This window comes from Phaseolus vulgaris, chromosome 7 (genome assembly GCF_000499845.2).
Source record: "Phaseolus vulgaris cultivar G19833 chromosome 7, P. vulgaris v2.0, whole genome shotgun sequence".
Classification (NCBI taxonomy): domain Eukaryota; kingdom Viridiplantae; phylum Streptophyta; class Magnoliopsida; order Fabales; family Fabaceae; genus Phaseolus; species Phaseolus vulgaris.
The window spans coordinates 39,429,076-39,449,476 of NC_023753.2; the positions used below are offsets into that span (position 1 = coordinate 39,429,076).

Consider the following 20,401-nt stretch of genomic DNA (forward strand, 5'->3'; position numbering starts at 1 on the left):
TACCAAGAAGACCTACACTAAATGATAAACAATTACTTAGTTATATACTTATCGTATTTTCAAACAATCAAAAACTAACAACAAGGTAAATATATCTTTGTGAGTCATCCATTTTTGCAAATAATGTTGGATCTATTTGTGTTCCCAAATTTCTAGATAGATTGAACCTCTACAAATTCACATATTTTTTTTAATTTGTCTTGCTTCACACACTAAAAAAATCATTAAATAGAAATTAATTTTAGATAAAAAATAATTATACTATATTATTAACTAAATTAAATACTATTTTAGAGGAAAAAAAAATATCAGTATCTAAAATATTTTCTATTATTAATAAAATTTATAAAATAGTTTCTAGTATATAATTAGTTATCAAAGTTTTAACTAATTAAACCATACCTATCATATTTAACCCTAATATTATCTTTTTGCTGTCTTTTACGACTTTTACAAAAGGTGTGTATTCCTCTAAGTGTATTAGAATAATAGGTTGGTGCAGGCTATCATTAAGTGTATTAGTTGTATTTGAGGAATGAAAAAAATGATAATCAAACTGTGAGTGAAAGCAGTTATGAAATTGTTTTCTGAATTTGTGATAACAGGTGGGGAAACATAAATACTGGTTTGCAACTAATACAAGGGTTGATGAATTATTAAGTTGTTTCTTTCTCCAAGTAGGATCAATACCTGGTTGACAAAACATAAACTAACATTTTTTAATGTTGTTTTCTGAAGAGTTGACATAGAAGAATGTGAAAGCTGAAGCATATGCTGTAGATGCTGAGTTTATTCTTTTGACTCTGAAAGCCTTCAATTCTAGGGATGGTTGCTACTACGCTATATATATGTGTGTTTGTGAAGCTGCACACAGTGCCATGCCATATTCTTCATCTCTGCAAAATACCTCTCACTGCTTCAGGTTTGTGCTCTCTCTATATATCTCTCTTGGTTAGGTTGAAAATTCTTCTGTTTTTCTTTTCATGTAAGGAAATGGAACTTCAAAGAGAGTTCCAATAGCAGAAGCCAAAATGTGTGATTTTCACATCACTACCAGCTTCTGTTCTGCTAAATTTCTGCATGATATGTACTCTCAGAATCTTCAATATGTGTAATATTTTGGTCTCTGCACCTTTCATCAGTGACATTAACTGCACTTGCATTACATGCTACCAGTATACATAGTTCTCCCATAAATGAGAGAAATGTATAAAAACAAAGACAAAAGTTTTTATTAACATTGAATAAATACATTTGACATTGTTTATAATAATATAATAATATTTTTAAATTAAAAAATAATAAAAATAATAATAAAATATTAATTTTTAAGATGTGTGAAGTGTGTGTTTTTATTTTTGAGGGTGATAACATATCAGCAACTAAAAACAAAAGGCATGTTTGCCTTTTTTTCTGTATTTCAAAAGTATATATAATATTTTTTTTTTCAAAATACTCCATATAGAATAATTGCCTTAATTAGGAAGAGTCACTTATCTCAATATGATCATCACTAAAAAAAATTAAATGAGTGATGATATATATATATATATATATATATATATATAGGTAACCTTAAATATTTTTTATTAAAATAAAATAATTTTAAAATTATATTATATTCTATTTGTAAATTGATTTCTTTGTTGTTGTCATATTAATATTTTTAGAAATTTTAAATAAGAGTTTATCCATATCTTACATAACCCCTTCCAATGGTCAAAATTAGCTGCAAGATTTTTCCAAACTATCACTATAGATTGTTATTTAGTACCCATTTTCTCTTTATGCTCTATTATATTAATTAGGTATAATTATAAAGTATAAGAGCCGTACAATTTTGAATTAATGATTAAATGGGTAATGAGTCATAAAAATAATTCACATCGTTAATATTTGTGATGTGAATTCTACTATTTCAATATAACGAAGACTATTATATAGCTACTTTATTTCTCATGAATTTAACATTTAAGAAATGATAAAATACTTTAACTATGTATAAGTGTGTATAAGGGAAATCATTACAATTTTTTGCTCAAATATTAAAAATAGAATGTAACATTTTAATATCCTACCCTCAAGAGCACATATATAGTAAATTAGTATTTATTTTTTTTACTGATAAAAAAATATATAGAAAATTAGTATTCATAAATTTCCTCTTGTAATCAAATATTAAATCACTTTATTCTTTCCAAAGATGATCTTATTATATAAGCATGTTATCAAAGTAAGGGTGCTCTACATAATTTTTTTCAAGGATATATTTGCAACTCTGACTTTTACTAATATTATAGATATATTCAACATCGTGAGCTGTGAATTTTTTTAATCAGAAGTTATGTTTTGATATTCTACCAACTAGTGAGCAACTTATTTTTTGGACTAATATAGTCATTAAAAAAATATAAAGAACAATAAATTATAAAAAATTAATAATGAATAGAATGTGAATGCAAAAATTTATTGAATGTGAAAATATCATAATATTTTCTTTATATATTTCTTCTCTCCATGTCAATTCCTATAAACTTTTGATATTTGGTAAGAAAACTGTGTTATTTTTATTCCGATAATAAAGGAGAAAGAATATTGCATTAGAATTTCTTACTTTTATATATATATATATATATATATAATAAAATGTTATTAAGTTTGTTATTTTTTATGTTTGATTAATGATATGATTAAAATATATAAGAGGATAATTTTCACATTATAAATCATTTTGATGAGATTAAATAACATTAAATCTAAATTTTAAGGAGGTTTAGAATTTATTTTGTTCTTATATATATACAAATCAAATTACAGCAGGGTGTAATTTGTAATTTTTATCAAATATTATATTATTTGTAATTTTATATATAAAAATTTCATTCTATTGATTTAATGGTTAATTTATATATGTCAAAATTAAATGATAATAAAATTATAAAACGATTTACATTTTGATTACAAGAGTAATTATATCTGCTTTTTATTTATATAAATGAAACATAAAATATTTTTAAATTTATATATAAATTATGTGAAAGGAAATTTTAATTTAATAATGAGTTTTGAAAAATAAATAATATATATCAATGAAATTTCATTCTTTTAATATATATATATATATATATATATATATATATATATATATATAAAAGAAAAGTGAGATACTTTATCATTCATGCTTATAGAAGATCTAGACTATTACATTTCATATTATATAAGTGAGTAATATTTTATAAATCGATTTTATGAATTTGAGTTAAGGTTAAAGTTGATTCTTACCCAAGTAGAAACAAATTGAAATAGTAAGATATTTTGTTTGCATGTGCAGGAAACTTGTACTCATCTCTTGTAAAGTAAGACTGGGAAGAAGTTTTAGTAATGGCAGGGCAACTAGGAGTGTTGAATGCACTTGATGTGGCAAAGACACAATGGTACCACTTCACAGCAATTGTGATAGCAGGAATGGGTTTCTTCACTGATGCCTATGACCTCTTCTGCATTTCCCTGGTTACCAAGCTGTTAGGGAGACTCTACTACACAGAACCAGGTGCACCAAAGCCAGGAAGTCTTCCTCCAAGAGTTCAAGCCTCTGTCACTGGTGTTGCACTCTGTGGCACCTTAGCTGGCCAACTCTTCTTTGGGTGGCTTGGTGACAAATTGGGGAGAAAAAGGGTCTATGGTCTCACTCTTGTGCTCATGGTAGTGTGCTCCCTTGCCTCAGGCTTCTCCTTTGGCTCAACTCCAAAGGGTGTCTTGACCACACTCTGCTTCTTCAGGTTCTGGCTTGGATTTGGGATTGGTGGTGACTACCCTCTCTCTGCCACAATCATGTCTGAATACGCCAACAAAAAGACTCGTGGAGCATTCATTGCAGCAGTGTTTGCCATGCAGGGGTTTGGAATTTTGGCTGGTGGAGTAGTGGCCTTGATTGTTGCATATGCATATGACCAAAAGTACAAGCTTCCCACTTATGAACAGGATCCACAAGGATCCATTGTGCCTTCATTTGACTATGTTTGGAGAATAGTTTTGATGTTTGGTGCTCTTCCAGCTGCAATCACCTACTACTGGCGCATGAAAATGCCTGAGACTGCACGTTACACAGCCCTTGTGGCCAAGGATGCAAAACAAGCTGCTTCAGACATGTCTAAGGTATTGCAAGTGGAGCTTGAAGCTGAAGTGGAGAAGGTGAAGAAACTGGCAGAGGAAGAGAGCCACAGGTATGGTTTGTTCAGCAAGGAATTTCTCAGGCGTCATGGCCTGCATTTGGTTGGAACCACCACCACTTGGTTCTTGTTGGACATAGCCTTCTACAGCCAGAATCTTTTCCAAAAGGACATCTTCAGTGCAATTGGGTGGATCCCTCCAGCACAAGAAATGAATGCAATTCATGAGGTAATACATAAAGTTAATGAACTAGTGAACTAGTGACAAAATTTAGGACCTATTTACTTTTTTTTCATATTAAGAAGTGGACTTTAAGCTTAACTTAACCTCATAAAACTGGTTGGCTTAAAGTCCACTTCTTAATATGGTATCAGAGTCATTTTTGAGTCTATTCTAGCGAGTGTTTGTTGAGTTGATCAGACCACTCGCTATCGGACCATTATTGGATCGTCCATAATATATTGTCCCACACAGCAGGAGCTGTCACTCTTAATGTGAGGGGTGTTATAGATACCACATCGACTAGAGACTAAAGCATTTCATAATATATAAGTAGGTGCAAACCTCACATCATAAACTAGTTTTATGAGGTTGACTTAGGCTTAAAGTTTTCTCCTTAATATTTCATCATAATTTTTACTTTCTGTTTCTATTTTTAGATTATAAAATTGTCATTTGCTTAAAAATCTGCACGAGAAAAACCAAGTTTTGAACATTTCCTATGCAAATGTTTGTAAATAAAATAAAAGGGAAACATGAAATGAAAGCAAAATCATGTATATATATAAATTGTTTTGGCACTGATTTTAATTTTTGTTGTAGGTATACAAGATTGCAAGAGCACAAACACTGATAGCATTGTGCAGTACGGTGCCAGGTTACTGGTTCACAGTGTTTTTGATTGATCACATGGGCCGTTTTGCTATCCAATTGATGGGGTTCTTCTTCATGACAGTGTTCATGTTTGCTTTGGCTATACCATATGATCATTGGACTAAGAAAGCAAACAGAATTGGGTTTGTGGTGATATACTCTCTCACCTTTTTCTTTGCCAACTTTGGTCCAAATTCCACCACATTTGTTGTGCCAGCAGAGATCTTCCCAGCAAGGCTAAGGTCAACTTGTCATGGAATCTCTGCTGCTGCAGGAAAGGCTGGTGCAATTGTGGGAGCATTTGGGTTCCTGTATGCTGCACAAAGCAAGGACCCTTCCAAGACTGATGCAGGGTACCCTACAGGGATTGGGATCAAGAACTCACTCATTATGCTTGGGGTAATCAACTTCTTTGGAATGGTATTCACCTTGCTGGTTCCAGAATCAAAGGGAAAGTCACTTGAAGAGTTGAGTGGGGAGAATGATGGAAGTGAGGATCCTAAGCCTGCTACTACAGTTCCTGTTTGATTCAAGTTTTAAGTTTGTGTTCAACAAAGTGGTTCAAATTAGTGTTGTATTTGTACATTTTAATACTTTGTTATGGTTGTGAGATATGTTTGCACAAATTAATTATGTAGTAGCTACATGATTTAGGGGTGCTAGTTTGTATGTTTTGTGTTTGTTCAAGATTGAAGGTTGGTAACCCTCTTTTTTTTTTTGGATAAATAAAATAAGAAGAAACAACATAAAGTGTAATACACTATTACACCATTTTAAATGCAAAATCTTGAATCTCCCTTTTTAGAAAGTTTATTAATATGTTTGATAATTGCCTTAGTATTTAAAAAATATTAATTTATTAATAATATTTAACATCTTTTGATACAAATTTTGCTTGGACATCAACAAGTGAGGACTCCTTTTGCTTGGATAAATTTCTCTAATAAAAATTTTAAGAAAAAAATTAAAAAATACATATTTTTACAAAAAAATAAATTAACTTATACATAAACTAATCTATATGAACTTATATTAAACAAATCATATGTTCATGGGCACAATGATTTCTTTGTATATATGCACACCTTACCATTCTTCCATGACCAATTTGCTGAAACACTTGCTCTCTATACACTTTTTCCCTATAGTCAGTGTAAGAGAAGACATTTCTATACAAACACCAATCATGGGTAGCTGTAAGAGGTACATAATTTAACAGAAACAAGTTAGCAACTGAAGCAAATGCTTAAGAATAACTTATATCAGCACAATCTTAAATAACTACACTAGCTTATAAGCCAGCCACATAACCATGATGATTAAAACCATCTACAAACCTGACTCCTTTATACTATTGGGTAGACAAAGAAAATCCTGAGTTTGAGTATGCATCTTGTCCAAGAGAATCATTTCTCATCCTTCACTTTTAAATTATCATGGGAAAGTTCATTTCATTTTTCCTTCTTCCAGAAGTTGTTCTGGAAAAGTTTATCCAATAAACCCTTACAACTTAACAATATTTCATAACTCATAGTAAAGAAGGAAGGAAGAGATAAGATAGGTGTATACTTTTACCCTGAGATCAGGTTAAATATGTTTGTCTGATGTTTCAATCCAATGTTATTCTATTTGGATTTCAAGATCTTTAAGCCTTTATTGAAATTAAGCATGTATGCATATTAATGTGAGACAGAAGATATAAGAAATTAAACATATATAGACTGAAAACATCATGAAACTTAAATATGGTTTTCCCTAGTGAGAAGTGTAACTAATACTTTACACTACATTTATGATTGCAAGCAGCATCACCCTCCCATAGCTCCTGCATTGCAATTGTTAACTATTAGCAGCATACCAATACAAACATTTTCCCCCAAGAAATAACACAAATCCGAATAGTTTAGAAGCTTTCACGAACTGCTGAACATACTTGATGCAGCATCAACACTATTCAATGAATCATGTGTCCTAAAGTTTCTCTTTGTTTAAAACTGTCTTTTAATTTCTTTTACCCTTTGAAAACATCACAAATACTAATCACTGGTTTTTTTTTATCGGCAAGAAACAATATATACATAATACTAATCACTGGTATCTTCATGATACTGGTTAAGAAACTGAGAGTTGAGATTTAGTAGTGAAAGCATCACAATTTCTTTTAATATTTGTTTTTTTAAGTGAAAACATGTAGTGGTGTACTCAACGTTCCCAAGGAACTCCTTAGATCCTTGCATATATACTTATACTTACCATCTTTGCTTGAACTAGTTTCCATGTCCAGCTGATCTTGCCATGAGCACCTCATATTGGAAGATGAGGAACACTGTTGAGGGACAGAGAATGAATAAGTGCTTGAACTCTGCCTCATGCAAGAAGATTCAGCTGTGGAGGAAACCTCTCGATCAATGCCTGACACTCCAGTATCCTTGCTAAGATTTTGTGAACCATTCTGCTTCTGATTGATCTCTGCCATACATTTTAATCTCTTTCTACTAGGAGGATCACTCTGGGGGTGGTGAAGTGTTGGCACCTTCTGATCATTAGATGAAGAAGTGGCAGGTGGAGCCTTGTCCTTCAAGAAAACTTTTGGAATGGCCAAATTTTCACTTTCATCAACAACTTCATGTCCTCCTTCTGAGCCAGACCCTTTTGAAGCTGCCTCATTTTCCCACATCTTGAAAATAGCTTCTGTCAATTGTTGTCTTGCCATATCTATGTCAATGATTGGTTTTGGATAGTTTTCTCCCAACTCAACTCCCGATGCTCTTAGCACAGTAAAGGGTGCATTCCAAGGATGGTGAATCCACTCAGCTGGCATTCTTGCCAACTCAGGCAGCCATTGACGTACATATTCTCCTTCTGGATCAAATTTAGCCCCATGAATCTGTTCCCAAAGTGATAAGAAATTAGAGAAGTTCTAGTGCAAGCTGTAATGTGTTAGGATTTTCCAATGCCTTGAGTGAGTACCATTTTCTCCTTGTTACAAAACAGGATCTTGTTATCTTATTATAAAACCAGATATAGTCACTTCAAAAATTTGTAAGTAAATATGAACAGATAAATTTCTACAGATACCAAATGCATTAAAGAAAATCTGAATTAAAATCTTTACTTCCACTAGGACCAAATAAATCTAGGAAGCAATTTGTCTAGTCAAACTCAGATTTTGAATGGTGACACATGAGGAAGTAAGAAAACAAAGTAAAGTAGAAAAAAAAAAGGAAAGAAACTTCACTTCAGCAAAATCAAATACAACAACAAATTCTGATATATTATATAGATTGTGTTGATCATACAAGCATAAAAAGTAAACTTTAAGCCGAACTCAACCTTATAAAACCAACTTATAAGGTGAGGTTTGCATTCACTTATATACTAAGAAATGTTCTAATCTCTTGTCGATGTAGGATCTTTAACAAAATATAAATTATGAATGTCAAATGATTGGATCCTACTGCTATCACAAAGAAAATATTAAAAATTTACAAGAAAACATGACATACCGCAGGATCATCCAAGCGCTCAAGCTTGTGCCCATCAGGTAAGCAACCTGAGATATACTGCCAGCCCAAGATATCACTTTCAAGGTCTGCATCCAAAAGTGTGTCCCAGAAGTATTTCATTCCCCATCTCCATGGTATGAGCAACATTTTCACTGCAAAGCTAGAAACTATGACTCTTATTTTGTTGTGTATCCACCCTGTTGCCCATAGTTCTCTCATTCCTGCATCAACTAGAGGATAACCAGTTCTACCTTGTCTCCAAGCCTTAAAGTTAGCAGGATCAGTTTCCCAAGGAAAATATGTCAAGTTCCCAAGCAGTGGCTTCTCCAATGTGAATGGGAAATTGAAACAAAGATAACGTGAGTACTCTCTAAGTCCAATAGCCCTGAGAAAAAGAGTTACACTCTCTTCACCAGCACTGTTTCCTTCGTTTGCCCATAATATCTGCTTGGTACGTGCCAAATGAAAAACTTTCCTCACACTGAGTTCTCCAAAATGAATATATGGTGACAAGAGTGAAGTGGAATCCCCACCAACCTTTAACCTGTTTTTGGAGTAGTGAAGTAGGTGATGTTCAACAAATTCTGTTAAAGCCTTGTCAGTTTTGCTCCAACCTGGACACCATGCTCTTCCTAACAATGCATTGCTGGATTTCTCTGATTCATCCTCAAGACCCAGTTGTTCAATTGAAGATTTCCCAACTTTTCCTGTCATTAACAGAAGAGAAGCAAATTCTCATCTGAAACTTTTTTTGTAGTTCTAGTGTTTCATGTGTACAATTATATTTCAATATCTAGACAGAATGGTATAGTAACAGAAAAGCATCATCACTTAGCTGCTAGCTATGAGGCTCGAACACACGTATCAGGACATCGACACTCGTAAGACAGGTGTCGGTGAAGTGTCCAATTCAATAAATATTTGTTGGATTTCTGACAATTCTAGCACGATTCTAACATAATTTAAAAAAAAAAGAAATATATTAATTTTTTAGAAACTCAAACTTATTGTATAAATTTTTATTATGATTATAAAAATAAGGAACAAATTCTTTTGAACCAGCCATGAAAAACATCTTTTTGCTACAAAGACGGCTAGTTGTCACAAGCAGTTATTATATGTTCTCATTGATTTTAATATATAAACTCTGATGAAATCCTGATATTAATTATTATATTGTCAAGAAACAATAAAATCACAGTAGCTTGATTGAAGTGGTACCTTCAGCTAGGATTAGTTGACAAGAAGGAATAGATGAAATAGCTTGCATTTGCATATGCAAACATTTGTTCCAAAAGGGATCAAAAGCTGTAAAAGCATGTCCACTCTCGTCATATATATTCCATGGCTCAAACAACAAATCTCCATTGTAGCTTTGCACCTTTATACCATGTTCCACTAGTTTTTCTTTGATGCTGTGATCACGAACAAGAGAAACTGGATCTGACAAAAGAATAGTGATCATATATCTTGCATTTAACTTAGAAGAGATAGATCATAATGTTTTTTTTTCTTTCTCAGTATGAAGCACCCCTCACTAGTGGCATTGACAAGAAAAATAGAATTCTTCATTTGCACTAATAAATTATTCAAAAGTTGAAAGGCATTGCACAAATATTTTAAGCACAAAAGTAATGTTAGTCACATGCACAACTTGGTGGTTTTTATAGCTCAATCGAAAAGACAAAGCAAACATTCAAAACGAATCCCACCTTCCAATTAAGTCAAAGCACCATCAATTTTTTTAATAGAACCTACTTGCTTCCTCAACTTTTGGGGTATCAAATATTTTAATAGAAATCTACTTGCTTCCTCAACTTTTGGGATTTCAGATATTTTAACAACATAAAAAATACATAATACTATGAAGCAATACTAATATGGCTAGAACCTTAAACAAACAAAGTAATTCTGTAAAAAGCTATATCTTGTTGGACAGCAACACTTACCATAGAGATGGTTGAACACTACTTTTGTTGCTTGAATTGCATTTGCACATTCCAAAAGAGCCTCAAGAGTACTATCAGTTTTGATCAGCACAAGTTCAGCTCCAAGTGATTTCAACGAATTATCCAACTGAGCAAGAGACTGTTTCAGCCACCACCTTGACACTCTGCCCGGATAAAACTGCCCTTCATCTTTAGGGCACCAAATATAGACAGGGAAGACAGAACCTTCCCTAGCAGCAGCAGCTAATGCAGGATTGTCCTCAATTCTAAGGTCCCTCCTAAACCAAACAATAGTCTTGCTCCTACCCATAAAGGATTCCCTAGATTTCACATGCCAAAGCCTTAACCCTCATCAAGCTACAACTACTTCACCTTAAAATTCCTTCTACACACAAACAAGCAAAGGGCTCACCTTCAAAACTTTATGGTTTCCTATTGAATATTCTTACCAGCACAACACAACACAGAGCAGCTGAAGACCCTGGCACTGGCTATAAGACCTTCGATCTGGAATTTTCTCAATAACACAAAGCTATTTATAGCATCAAAACCAGCACCAGAGAGGCTCAAATCACTGTCAAAAAGGACTTGACTTTCAAGATATCAGACCAACAGCTTGATTATCTTATCTAATCTTCAATTCCAACTTTCTTTGCCTCTTTGTTTTCTGTATGCCATGCAACCTAAACCCAACTCAGAAACATTTCCCCACATGTCTCACACACTCATCAATCTAAATTCTAAACCCCACCAATGATAAAAACGTGTAAATGGGAAATCTCCAATTATCAACCAAAAGAGACTAAAGATGAATAAGAAGGTTCTGGGGCATGTAAGGCACGGTTCACCTCAAAATCATGAACAACAAAACAAGAAAGACTGCATAATCAGAAACCATGGAGCTGAAAAAGATTAGCTGTTCATAAAAACTCTTAAATTTCAAAACTTATGAGGTAGATGTTCAGCGTTTACCAACCCATCATGAAGTTTTGCTGAAGGGTCATTGAAAGACAAAATCAAACCGAATTTAGTATGAATTAGGCTTACCTAGTGAGGTAGACTGTAATGTGGATTGGCATAATAAAGTCAAAAGTGATTGAATCATGAAATTGTCTTTTTCCATAAATTGTAAGGTGAGGATATGAGGTTTATGTGTGGGCTTTAAGCCTAACTCAACCTCATACAACCGGTTCAATAAGGTGAGGTTTGCACCCACTTATATATTATGAAAGACTCTAATCTCTAGTTGATGTGGAATTTCCAACACACACCTGCGTCGAGGCTACCAACTTGTGCGTGAAGATATATGTTATGGATGGTCCGATAACGGCCCGATGGCGGGTGGCCTGATAAGCCCAACAAATACTCGCTAGGATAGGCTCGAAAATGGCTCTCGTAGCATGTAAAAAAATGATAAAAAATGGTAAGAAGAAGAGATGTTTCTTATTCTCTTATGTGTATATTACATCACTTTATGTATAAGAAATATATAGGGAGTTTCTCTCCCAAAAATATTAATCATGAGATTTTATAATTATTAAATTAATTGTATATAATTGGGTACAATATCGTGAAATAATTGCATATAATTTGATAATTATTATTTCTTTAATACGATTCTAATACAATTTAAAAAATAATAACTATATTAATTTTTTAAAAATTTAAATTTATTTTATAAATTTTTATTATAATTAAAATAATAAAAAATAAGTTCTTATTAATTAATGTTCGTGTCAATGTTTCTCGTAATTGAGTGAGATCCCACAAAGTCTAAGTTTGTGGATCACGTGTGCTATATCACATTGAAGGACTTTGGTCGTAATGCGCCGCAGGCACAACTCATGTTTCATTTAATTTCCTAAAACAGTAGAAGTGATATGATTTTTATATTATTTAATAGAAGAATAAAAAATCATTTTCTTTTGTTTGGTTTAAAAAAGAGAGAGAAAATGTTTATATAACAGTATAAGTATATTTAGTAAAAATAAAAAAATAAAAAAAAATATATAATTTAGTAGAAGATGAGTTGTATCAGTTTTTGTATTAGGTAATTTTATATTTCCAATTCTTATATCCAAAAACTATTGTTTTAAGAAAAATTATACTTTTTGAGAACCGAGAAAGTTATATACATGGGAGAAGAAAGTATTTAACATGGGAAATGATGGCCCAATTTAATTGGACTTGAATTGGGTGAAAAAGAAGGCCCAAAGAACATAGAAGATAGATTGTTTCTTCCTGCACCTCCATAGAGTTTTTCGTCACTCCATATACGTGAAAATACCTTTTCATCCTTCTTGTACACTAAAAATTGGTTATGTCCACTAAAAATATGTATTAAATAATTTTTAAATTGATATCTAATTAGATATAAGTTTTTAGATACTAACTCTAAAATTTAAATAATTGATAGTTAAAACTTAGGTAACTAATTAAATACCAATTTAAAAATTATTTATCAATAATAGAAACTAATTTAGATATCTATAATTTTTTTAATCTCTAAAATAGTATTTAATATAGTCAATATAAAAATTAATAATTTTTTGTCTTTAAAATTAGTCTCTATTTAATGATTTTCTAGCAGTGTTAACACTACAAGAAAATTATTAAATAAAAATTAATTTAAAAATTAAAACTAATTAATCATTATATATTGACTAAGTTGTATTATATATCATTTTATAAACTAAAAAAATATTGATAATGAGTAAATTTTTTAAAATACATTCATTTTAGTATTTATTTATTTTTGACTAAGTAGAAGTGTACCTTCTTGAACAAGCAAGTAAGAAACTCTAAGAGGTAGTAGTGTGTTGGACGAAATTGTTTCTTAGAGAAAAATCCAAATATGAATTGTAGTTGAGCAAGTAGAATAAAGTTGGAATAATATGTTTGAATAGTGCTATTAACAAACTCAACTTTGTTCATGCAAGCCTCATCTTCTTCCCTCTTTTCCCAGAATTTGTCTGTAGTTGACAAATCAAAGCTAATTATGATGTTGAAGGGTTTTGTAATACCATTGGTTGCATGAACATGAATATCACACTGAAGGTGCAGGTGGATTCATCATATAATTCAAATCTTTAACTTTCACTCAGTTTTTTTTTGTCGAAAATGTTATAGTTTTCTTGGGTCTAAGACTAGAAAAATATGTTTTTCATTTTTTTTTTTTTAAAATAACATAAAACGTTTTTTTAAAATGATTTTTGACCAAAATTTCCACCAAAACATGCTTAAAAAAAGTGAAAGTTTAACATTTTCAAGTTGAATTAACTAAATTTATAAATAAAGAAAGGAAGAGAAAGAATATGAGAAGGAATATTTTTTTTCTCCTTCATTCATTCAAACACAAAGAGTCTGAATATATATAACATTCCTTCTAGGTAGCTAAAGAGACAATGTAAAATAAAAGAGTTAATAAATACTAAAATAAAAAAACACAAAATAAAGACTAAACATATATATAAGAAATAGTTAAAAATTATAAAAAAATATTAATATTAATTTTTTCTATAAATCTTGTATTTTTTTTTTTATAAAAAAATACGTGTTACTCTTGTCAAAACATTTAATATGGAAATAGATTAAAAAAGTTACTAAAATTAATACATTACTCTTTCAGCTTAGAGAAATTATATAAACATTCTTAAAAGTATTTTTTGCTGACCAAAACAAAAATAATTATTATTAGGATTTAGTTTTATTAAAAAATTATTGAATCATATTATATATATTATATATAGATAGAGATTGAAAATGATGGGTAGAACTTGTTGCTTCATGGAATAATTCCACATGCATGTATGACTAAGTCGTGACTGCATGTTTCCGAAGTCCACATGCATGCACATAAAAGAGATAAATAAAACATTGTTTTGTTAATTTTTTTTTTTTAAAGTGTTATAATTTAAGTGAGAGAGAAAGAGGTAGTTGTTGGAGATCCCACGTCAACTAGAGATTATGGCATTTCATTGTACATAAGTGCTCATCCCATGAGACGGTTTTATGGGTTTGAGTTAAGCTTAAAGTTAACTTCGTAATATGGTATCAGAGCCATTTAAAATCTATCCTAGCAAGTGTTTGTTAGGTCGTTATTGGACCACACCTAATATGTTGTCCCACACACGAACTGGGTGCAAACCTCATCCCATGAGCCGATTTTATAAGGTTGAGTTAGACTTAAAGTTCATTTTGTAATAACAGTATTATTAGATCAATCAACGTATATATAATGATTGATAGATCTAACAATGTTATTCGGAAAGAAGGCTTATTTATTTTTTTACATATATATTTATATATATTTATGATTATGTGCCTTGTTTTTGTAATAATATGCATGGTTATATAGCTTCAGGTTTAAATATTGTTGGATAATTTGAAATTATGTAGCAGACATGCTAACGTTTATTTATAATGATTTTTTAAATTGATTGTTTTTCAAATACACGTGGTCGACTAAATTAAAAATTCTGAAAATAAAATATTATTTTATGAGCATTCCAACAAGATGCATGCACTTAAAAAAAAAATAAAAGCTAACGACAAAATATTATTTTACCCTTTCACGGAATCTCATTATCTTTTGGAGAAAAAGCAAAGCAACATGAAATAATCTCTTTATTGTTTACAGATCTTGGAAAAATGGTCAAAATTTATTTATTCCTTCTCTTTTGTTTATTGTAACTTTTTATTAACATGAAAATGGTTTTTTTTTCATAGACACTCTCAGCATGCCATTATATATTACTCTATTCACAATTATTGGATTTGATAAAAAAAAAGACAATTATTGATGTTGAAAAAAAGCAGCAAAAAAATTCCACAATAACGGCAAACATTGTCAAGGCAAAGATAACTTTTCACTTTTTCTTAGTTTTTAATGAAAAGGATAATCATCAAACTATGATACAATCTACACACTTTGGCTTAATCGATGTTCAACATCTATAGCAAAAAGCTACTAATTAAATGTTAAATAAATAATTTCATTTTAAGTTTATATAATTGTGAAGTCAATCATTATAGTTGAGATATCGTTTGTTTTAAAAATAGTATTCTCTCATAGTTTTATTTTTAAAAAATCTTCAGTTAATTGAAAGAAAAATAAATATATGAATTTTTTTATCTCGACTTCTAAATGATGTGAGACTTATATTGATAATAGAAAAATATAAACTAATCATAAAAATCTTATAACACTACAAGACAATCATGAAATAGAAATCAATTTTTAGAGACAAAAAATAATTAGTTGTTATAGTGACTAAATTAGATACCATTTTAGAGACTAAAAAAATATCTGTTTCTAAATTAGTCTCTATTATTGTTAAATTATTTCTAAATTGGTATCCTATTAGCAACTAAGATTTTTGCTACCAAATTTAGAAACTAAATAATTGGTAGTAACTTTGGTAGTTAATTAGAGCAACTAATTATTTTTTATATCTAAAATTGGTTTCTATTTCATGTTTTTCTTGTAGTGTAGATTATTTCACGATTTATATAAAATACAAATACTTATGTTATGCAATAAACTTAAATAAAATATAAAAAATTCAAAACGCATTCTTATTACAATGATATTTTTTTTAATAGATTTAAATATTCTTTTTATTCTCTATAAAATAGTTGGATTATGATTTTATTTTTTATATATTTTTTATCTTTCTAAAATTTGCAACTATATTATTTTTAATCCCTATACAATAAATAAACTTTGATTTTGTTCTTGGAAAAGTTTTTTTTAAGGTAATAAACAACACTACTCATTTTTAGAGATAAAAAATTAAAAGTGTGAAATATTAATATATAGTATTACAAAGACTGATATGTTTTGTTTGGAATTGTAGGATTATTTTCTATTAAATATATAAGCAATTAACAAAGTCGCGTAATCATAGAAATAAAAAACAACGATTACATCACTTTTGAGAGATGGAAACTGAAAATTTAAGAGATATTTTGTAAACGTTAAAATCAAAATTGACTTGTTTCAAAGAGACAAAATATATATTTAATTTTTAATTAAGTAAAGAAATCACCCAACATGCCATATTTAAACTAAAACTAAACTACTCTTTCTATTACCCTTCTATTTTTAGTTGAAAAATATTAGTAATATGTCCTTCAACGTTTTACTAATTAGTGATACTTTCTTTTATTGAGAGTGTCACTAAATATATTAATCTCATTTTTATTTATTTGGTTGGCATGTATTGAGATCAAAATAATGAAATTTATATGGAAAATAATTAATTTTAATTTTAATTCCTATAATTTGTATCATGTTTTATTCCCGTTTTTCCATAAATAGTTAGTGTTTCGATTTGTGTCAATCACCGCATTTGATGTATCCGTTTTGAAGATCGATATTTCGTTACGATTTTGTTTTTAAAAGACGTTTTTATAGGTTAAATGAAAAATTTGTATTTAAACTATTATTGACCTCGACTTTTAAGTAATGTGATACTATATTTTGACCGCTAGGTTATTTAAAGACACCGTACAAACTTGATACTATAAATAATTTATAAAAAATTATAATATCATTTTCAAATGTTAGTTGTAAGTATTTTTTTATAATATTTTCAATTTCCTTATTTTTAATTAATGTAAGATTGACATTGGTACTTTGAAATGTAATAAAAACATGTCTATGGTTGGTGAATTTATTGTTGTTTATTAAGTTTTAAATTCCTTTCTTGAGTAACATATTATATTCATGATCATAGTTCATGCTTGTATAAACTTTCCTATCAATATTATTCTTAATAAGGTTAAAAAAATAATTTTAAACTATACAAAGTTGCATTAAAAGCAGATTATAATAGTTCAAGTTGATGCAATTCTAAAAAATGGTGGGCAAAAAACAATATTAATCAATGCATGGCAACACAAGGTCATAAAAAGTACTCTTGACGGCAAAAAAACTACAAAATAGCTTCTCATACTCAGCTGTGCAAATCTTTGGCATGTCAAATATTTATTTTTAAATGTTTTTAAAGAATTTGGTCTCAACGAGGCTGTAAAATGCAAATGGCCAACTTGTAGGGTCTTTTATAAATAATATAATTTTATTTAATATTTGCTAAAATTGACAAAAAAAAATTATTTTAAAATTAGACAAGCTGTATTTTTCACCAAGTGTGATTTTAGTTTAAACCCTAAATTATAAACCTTACCATTATTAAATGATACATTTTTTTTTTTATAAAAACTCAGTTAGATATTATTATGAGACTTGACATATCAGATAACAACAATCATCTGCTACCATATGAAAAAATATTATTAAAAAAATATGGTAAAATTAGACTAAAATCCATTTATTAACAAAACGGTACATAGTTAATTTATACATATTAATAAAAAAAGTCTAAAAAAAACACTAGATAAAACCTATTATACCAATACAAAAAATACTGTGTATGAATAAAGTCTAAGTTATCAAAGTTATCAGCATATACATTTCTTTTATTTATATCAAATTTCACTCCATTAGTAATCATTTATATATTTTCCAATCTCAAAATAAATAAATAAAATATGCATTTCGGAATTTTAGAAAAAAATATATAATAATGGAAGCAGAAATGAAGGCACTTGAATTCAAGATTGGCTTAATATCTAAGAGTGCAAGGCTGTCGTTTCTGTCTGATGCATGGATAAAGCAAAACATTCAACAAAAGCTGTTTCATTCTGTCCATGCTCTCTTCTTTTATTATTTTTTAAAAAATAGGTTTAAATAGTTTTGTTATGAGTGTCGATACATTTATCAAATATTTCAATTTATTTATTTGTCTAAAAAATAAATAAGGTCAATTTAATTTTAAAACTATATAAAGGCAATCATATAAAAAATGATGCATTTCATAACTAATTATTTTTATTTTTTTACTAAGTATTATATGAATATTTGGTTGAAAATTAATTTATTTTTGTTCATGAATAAAGCAGTAGAAAGTACACATTTATATATATAAGTCAGATAAGTATTTATACATCAATTAAAATGTATATAAAAATTTAAATTTGTAGGTAAATATTAGTAGTTTACATAAATAAATTCTTGTAGTGAAAGTTTGTACATGGAAGGGCTATAATGTAAGGGTTATAATGTAAGTCTATAATTTCGAAAGAGTAATATAAAAAGTAAATTAAAGATTTTTTTAGCGTGCAAAAAATAAACAACACATGATTTAACATGGTTTTGCTTTTCAGTCTAAGAGATAACATTGTTAGGTCAATCACCGCATTTGAGGTATTGTCTACTTTGAAAGTTGATACTCCGTCACAGTTTGTCCTTAAAAGTCATCTCAGTGGATTAAGGAAAAAAAAATGTATTTAAATTGTCTTTGATCTCGTCTCCTAAGCAATATGAGACTATATTTTGACTATTTCGGAACAATTATAAACTAATGAGTTTTTTTTATCTTTTATAACAATTCATCTGATATCCTTAACAATTTGAAAGTCGATACTCCATTACAGTTTTATCCTTAAAAGTCACCTCAGTGGATTAAGAAAAAAAATATGTATTTAAATTGTTTTTAACATCGACTCTAATTAATGTGATACTATATATATTTTGGCCATATCAAAACAATTTTAACATCTCAGTTTATTATTTTTTATAACAATTCATATGATATCTTGTCATGATTTTGAATTAATTAATTAAGAATATTAAAAAACTTTGATGAAAATAATAGAAGCAAGTTAAAGTCTAAAAATTGAATGTATATATAGAAAAGATAGCATGATTGTATTAAAGTAGATGTAACATTTTAGACTTTTAAATGATGAAATGAATCCGCACAATAAATGTCACTTGCAATCAAACACAGAGAGACCTTTAAACTATAATATTCAACCCAATTTTCAAACTATCACTTAAACAACAAATCTAAAAATCCTACAAAATTCGTAATTAACTGGTTTTCTAAAATAAAAATTTATTTTATTTTTATAATATAATTTGGGAATATTTTAATCAATATAAAAATATACTTTGTGGTGTTGGAAATAAGACATTTCACATCTCAAATAAAATATTTTCAAGAATTCCGATCAAAGTCAACAACAAATATCAAAATATACTCCATTACCGTTTTAGAATGTAAAATTAAGTGTGTTTGTATATAAAGACAAAAATTAAAAACATAAAAATATGAGGTACAAAAACGTAAAAAGCACAAAAAATAATAAAGAATACATGTATATAACATTTTTGGAACAAAATAATTAATTTGTGAATGTTTTATTAATTTTTACATATTTTATCCTAAAAAAATATTAAATAAAAACTAATTTCATAGACAAAAAATAATTAATTACTATATTAACTAAATTAGATAGTATTTTAAAAACTAAAAATTATTAATATCCAAAAATATTTTTTATTATTAATAAATTTATTAATTAGTTTTTAAATTGTTAATTATTTAATTATTTATTAATTTTTTAATCTAAAATAATTGGCAATTAAAAGAAACTATTTTAGATATTCATGATTACTTTAATTTTTAAAATATTATCTAATTTAGAAATTAATTTAAAAATTTTATTATTAAAAGAAAGTACTTTAAATATTAATAATTATTTTAATATTTAAAATAGTATTTAAATTGATTAATTTTTTTTTAAATTGATTTTTATTTAATGATTCTTGTAGTATTATATATATATATAATAAGTTATCTTTTTGTGTTGTTAATACTTATTTATTTTTATTATAATAAAATAAATAGTTAAAATAATAAATAATACTTTCTATTTATTTATTTATTTAATTCAAACAATTTTATTTTCTATTTTTCCACTCTCACTTTTCATAATTAAATTTAAAAAATTATACAGGATAAATATTCTTATTTCAAATATATTAAGATAATA

The 20,401-nt window shown here is 28.6% G+C and overlaps 2 protein-coding genes across 4 annotated transcripts; one reads left to right on the top strand and one right to left on the bottom strand.

Annotated features, from left to right (window-relative positions):
- The first annotated feature begins 510 nt into the window (after nucleotides 1–510).
- On the top strand, nucleotides 511–5,828 carry LOC137827497 (probable inorganic phosphate transporter 1-3). The gene is made up of 4 exons (XM_068633658.1): nucleotides 511–605; nucleotides 739–922; nucleotides 3,332–4,398; nucleotides 4,993–5,828. The coding sequence occupies exons 3-4, from the start codon at nucleotides 3,382–3,384 to the stop codon at nucleotides 5,569–5,571; spliced, it is 1,596 nt and encodes a 531-aa protein (XP_068489759.1). The 5' UTR covers nucleotides 511–605; nucleotides 739–922; nucleotides 3,332–3,381; the 3' UTR covers nucleotides 5,572–5,828.
- Nucleotides 5,829–6,086: 258 nt separating this feature from the next.
- On the bottom strand, nucleotides 6,087–11,654 carry LOC137827496 (cryptochrome-1-like). 3 transcript variants are annotated; one of them, XM_068633656.1, is made up of 6 exons: nucleotides 10,499–11,654; nucleotides 9,771–9,992; nucleotides 8,550–9,256; nucleotides 7,297–7,930; nucleotides 6,832–6,868; nucleotides 6,087–6,237 (listed from the first exon to the last, which is right to left on the bottom strand). In XM_068633656.1, exons 1-5 carry the CDS (start codon nucleotides 10,806–10,808, stop codon nucleotides 6,852–6,854), a joined length of 1,890 nt encoding a protein of 629 aa, XP_068489757.1. In that variant the 5' UTR covers nucleotides 10,809–11,654; the 3' UTR covers nucleotides 6,087–6,237; nucleotides 6,832–6,851. The 3 variants fall into 3 exon arrangements, with proteins under 3 accessions (XP_068489757.1, XP_068489758.1, XP_068489756.1); XM_068633657.1 differs by lacking the exon at nucleotides 6,087–6,237 and having other exon boundaries at nucleotides 6,678–6,868; nucleotides 8,550–8,993; nucleotides 9,087–9,256; nucleotides 10,499–11,621; XM_068633655.1 differs by lacking the exon at nucleotides 6,087–6,237 and having other exon boundaries at nucleotides 6,678–6,868.
- Between the last annotated feature and the right edge of the window lie 8,747 nt (nucleotides 11,655–20,401).

Bases quoted from the DNA above. Each gene is read 5' to 3' on its own strand.
- LOC137827497 (XM_068633658.1), top strand. From the start codon at position 3,382: ATGGCAGGGCAACTAGGAGTGTTGAATGCACTTGATGTGGCAAAGACA. The intron at 4,399-4,992 runs GTAATACATAAA...TTTTTGTTGTAG, and splicing joins AAATGAATGCAATTCATGAG to GTATACAAGATTGCAAGAGC.
- LOC137827496 (XM_068633656.1), bottom strand. From the start codon at position 10,808: ATGGGTAGGAGCAAGACTATTGTTTGGTTTAGGAGGGACCTTAGAATT. The intron at 9,993-10,498 runs GTAAGTGTTGCT...TTCTTTTGTCAG, and splicing joins AGTGTTCAACCATCTCTATG to ATCCAGTTTCTCTTGTTCGT. The intron at 7,931-8,549 runs GTATGTCATGTT...CTTTGGGAACAG, and splicing joins AGCGCTTGGATGATCCTGCG to ATTCATGGGGCTAAATTTGA.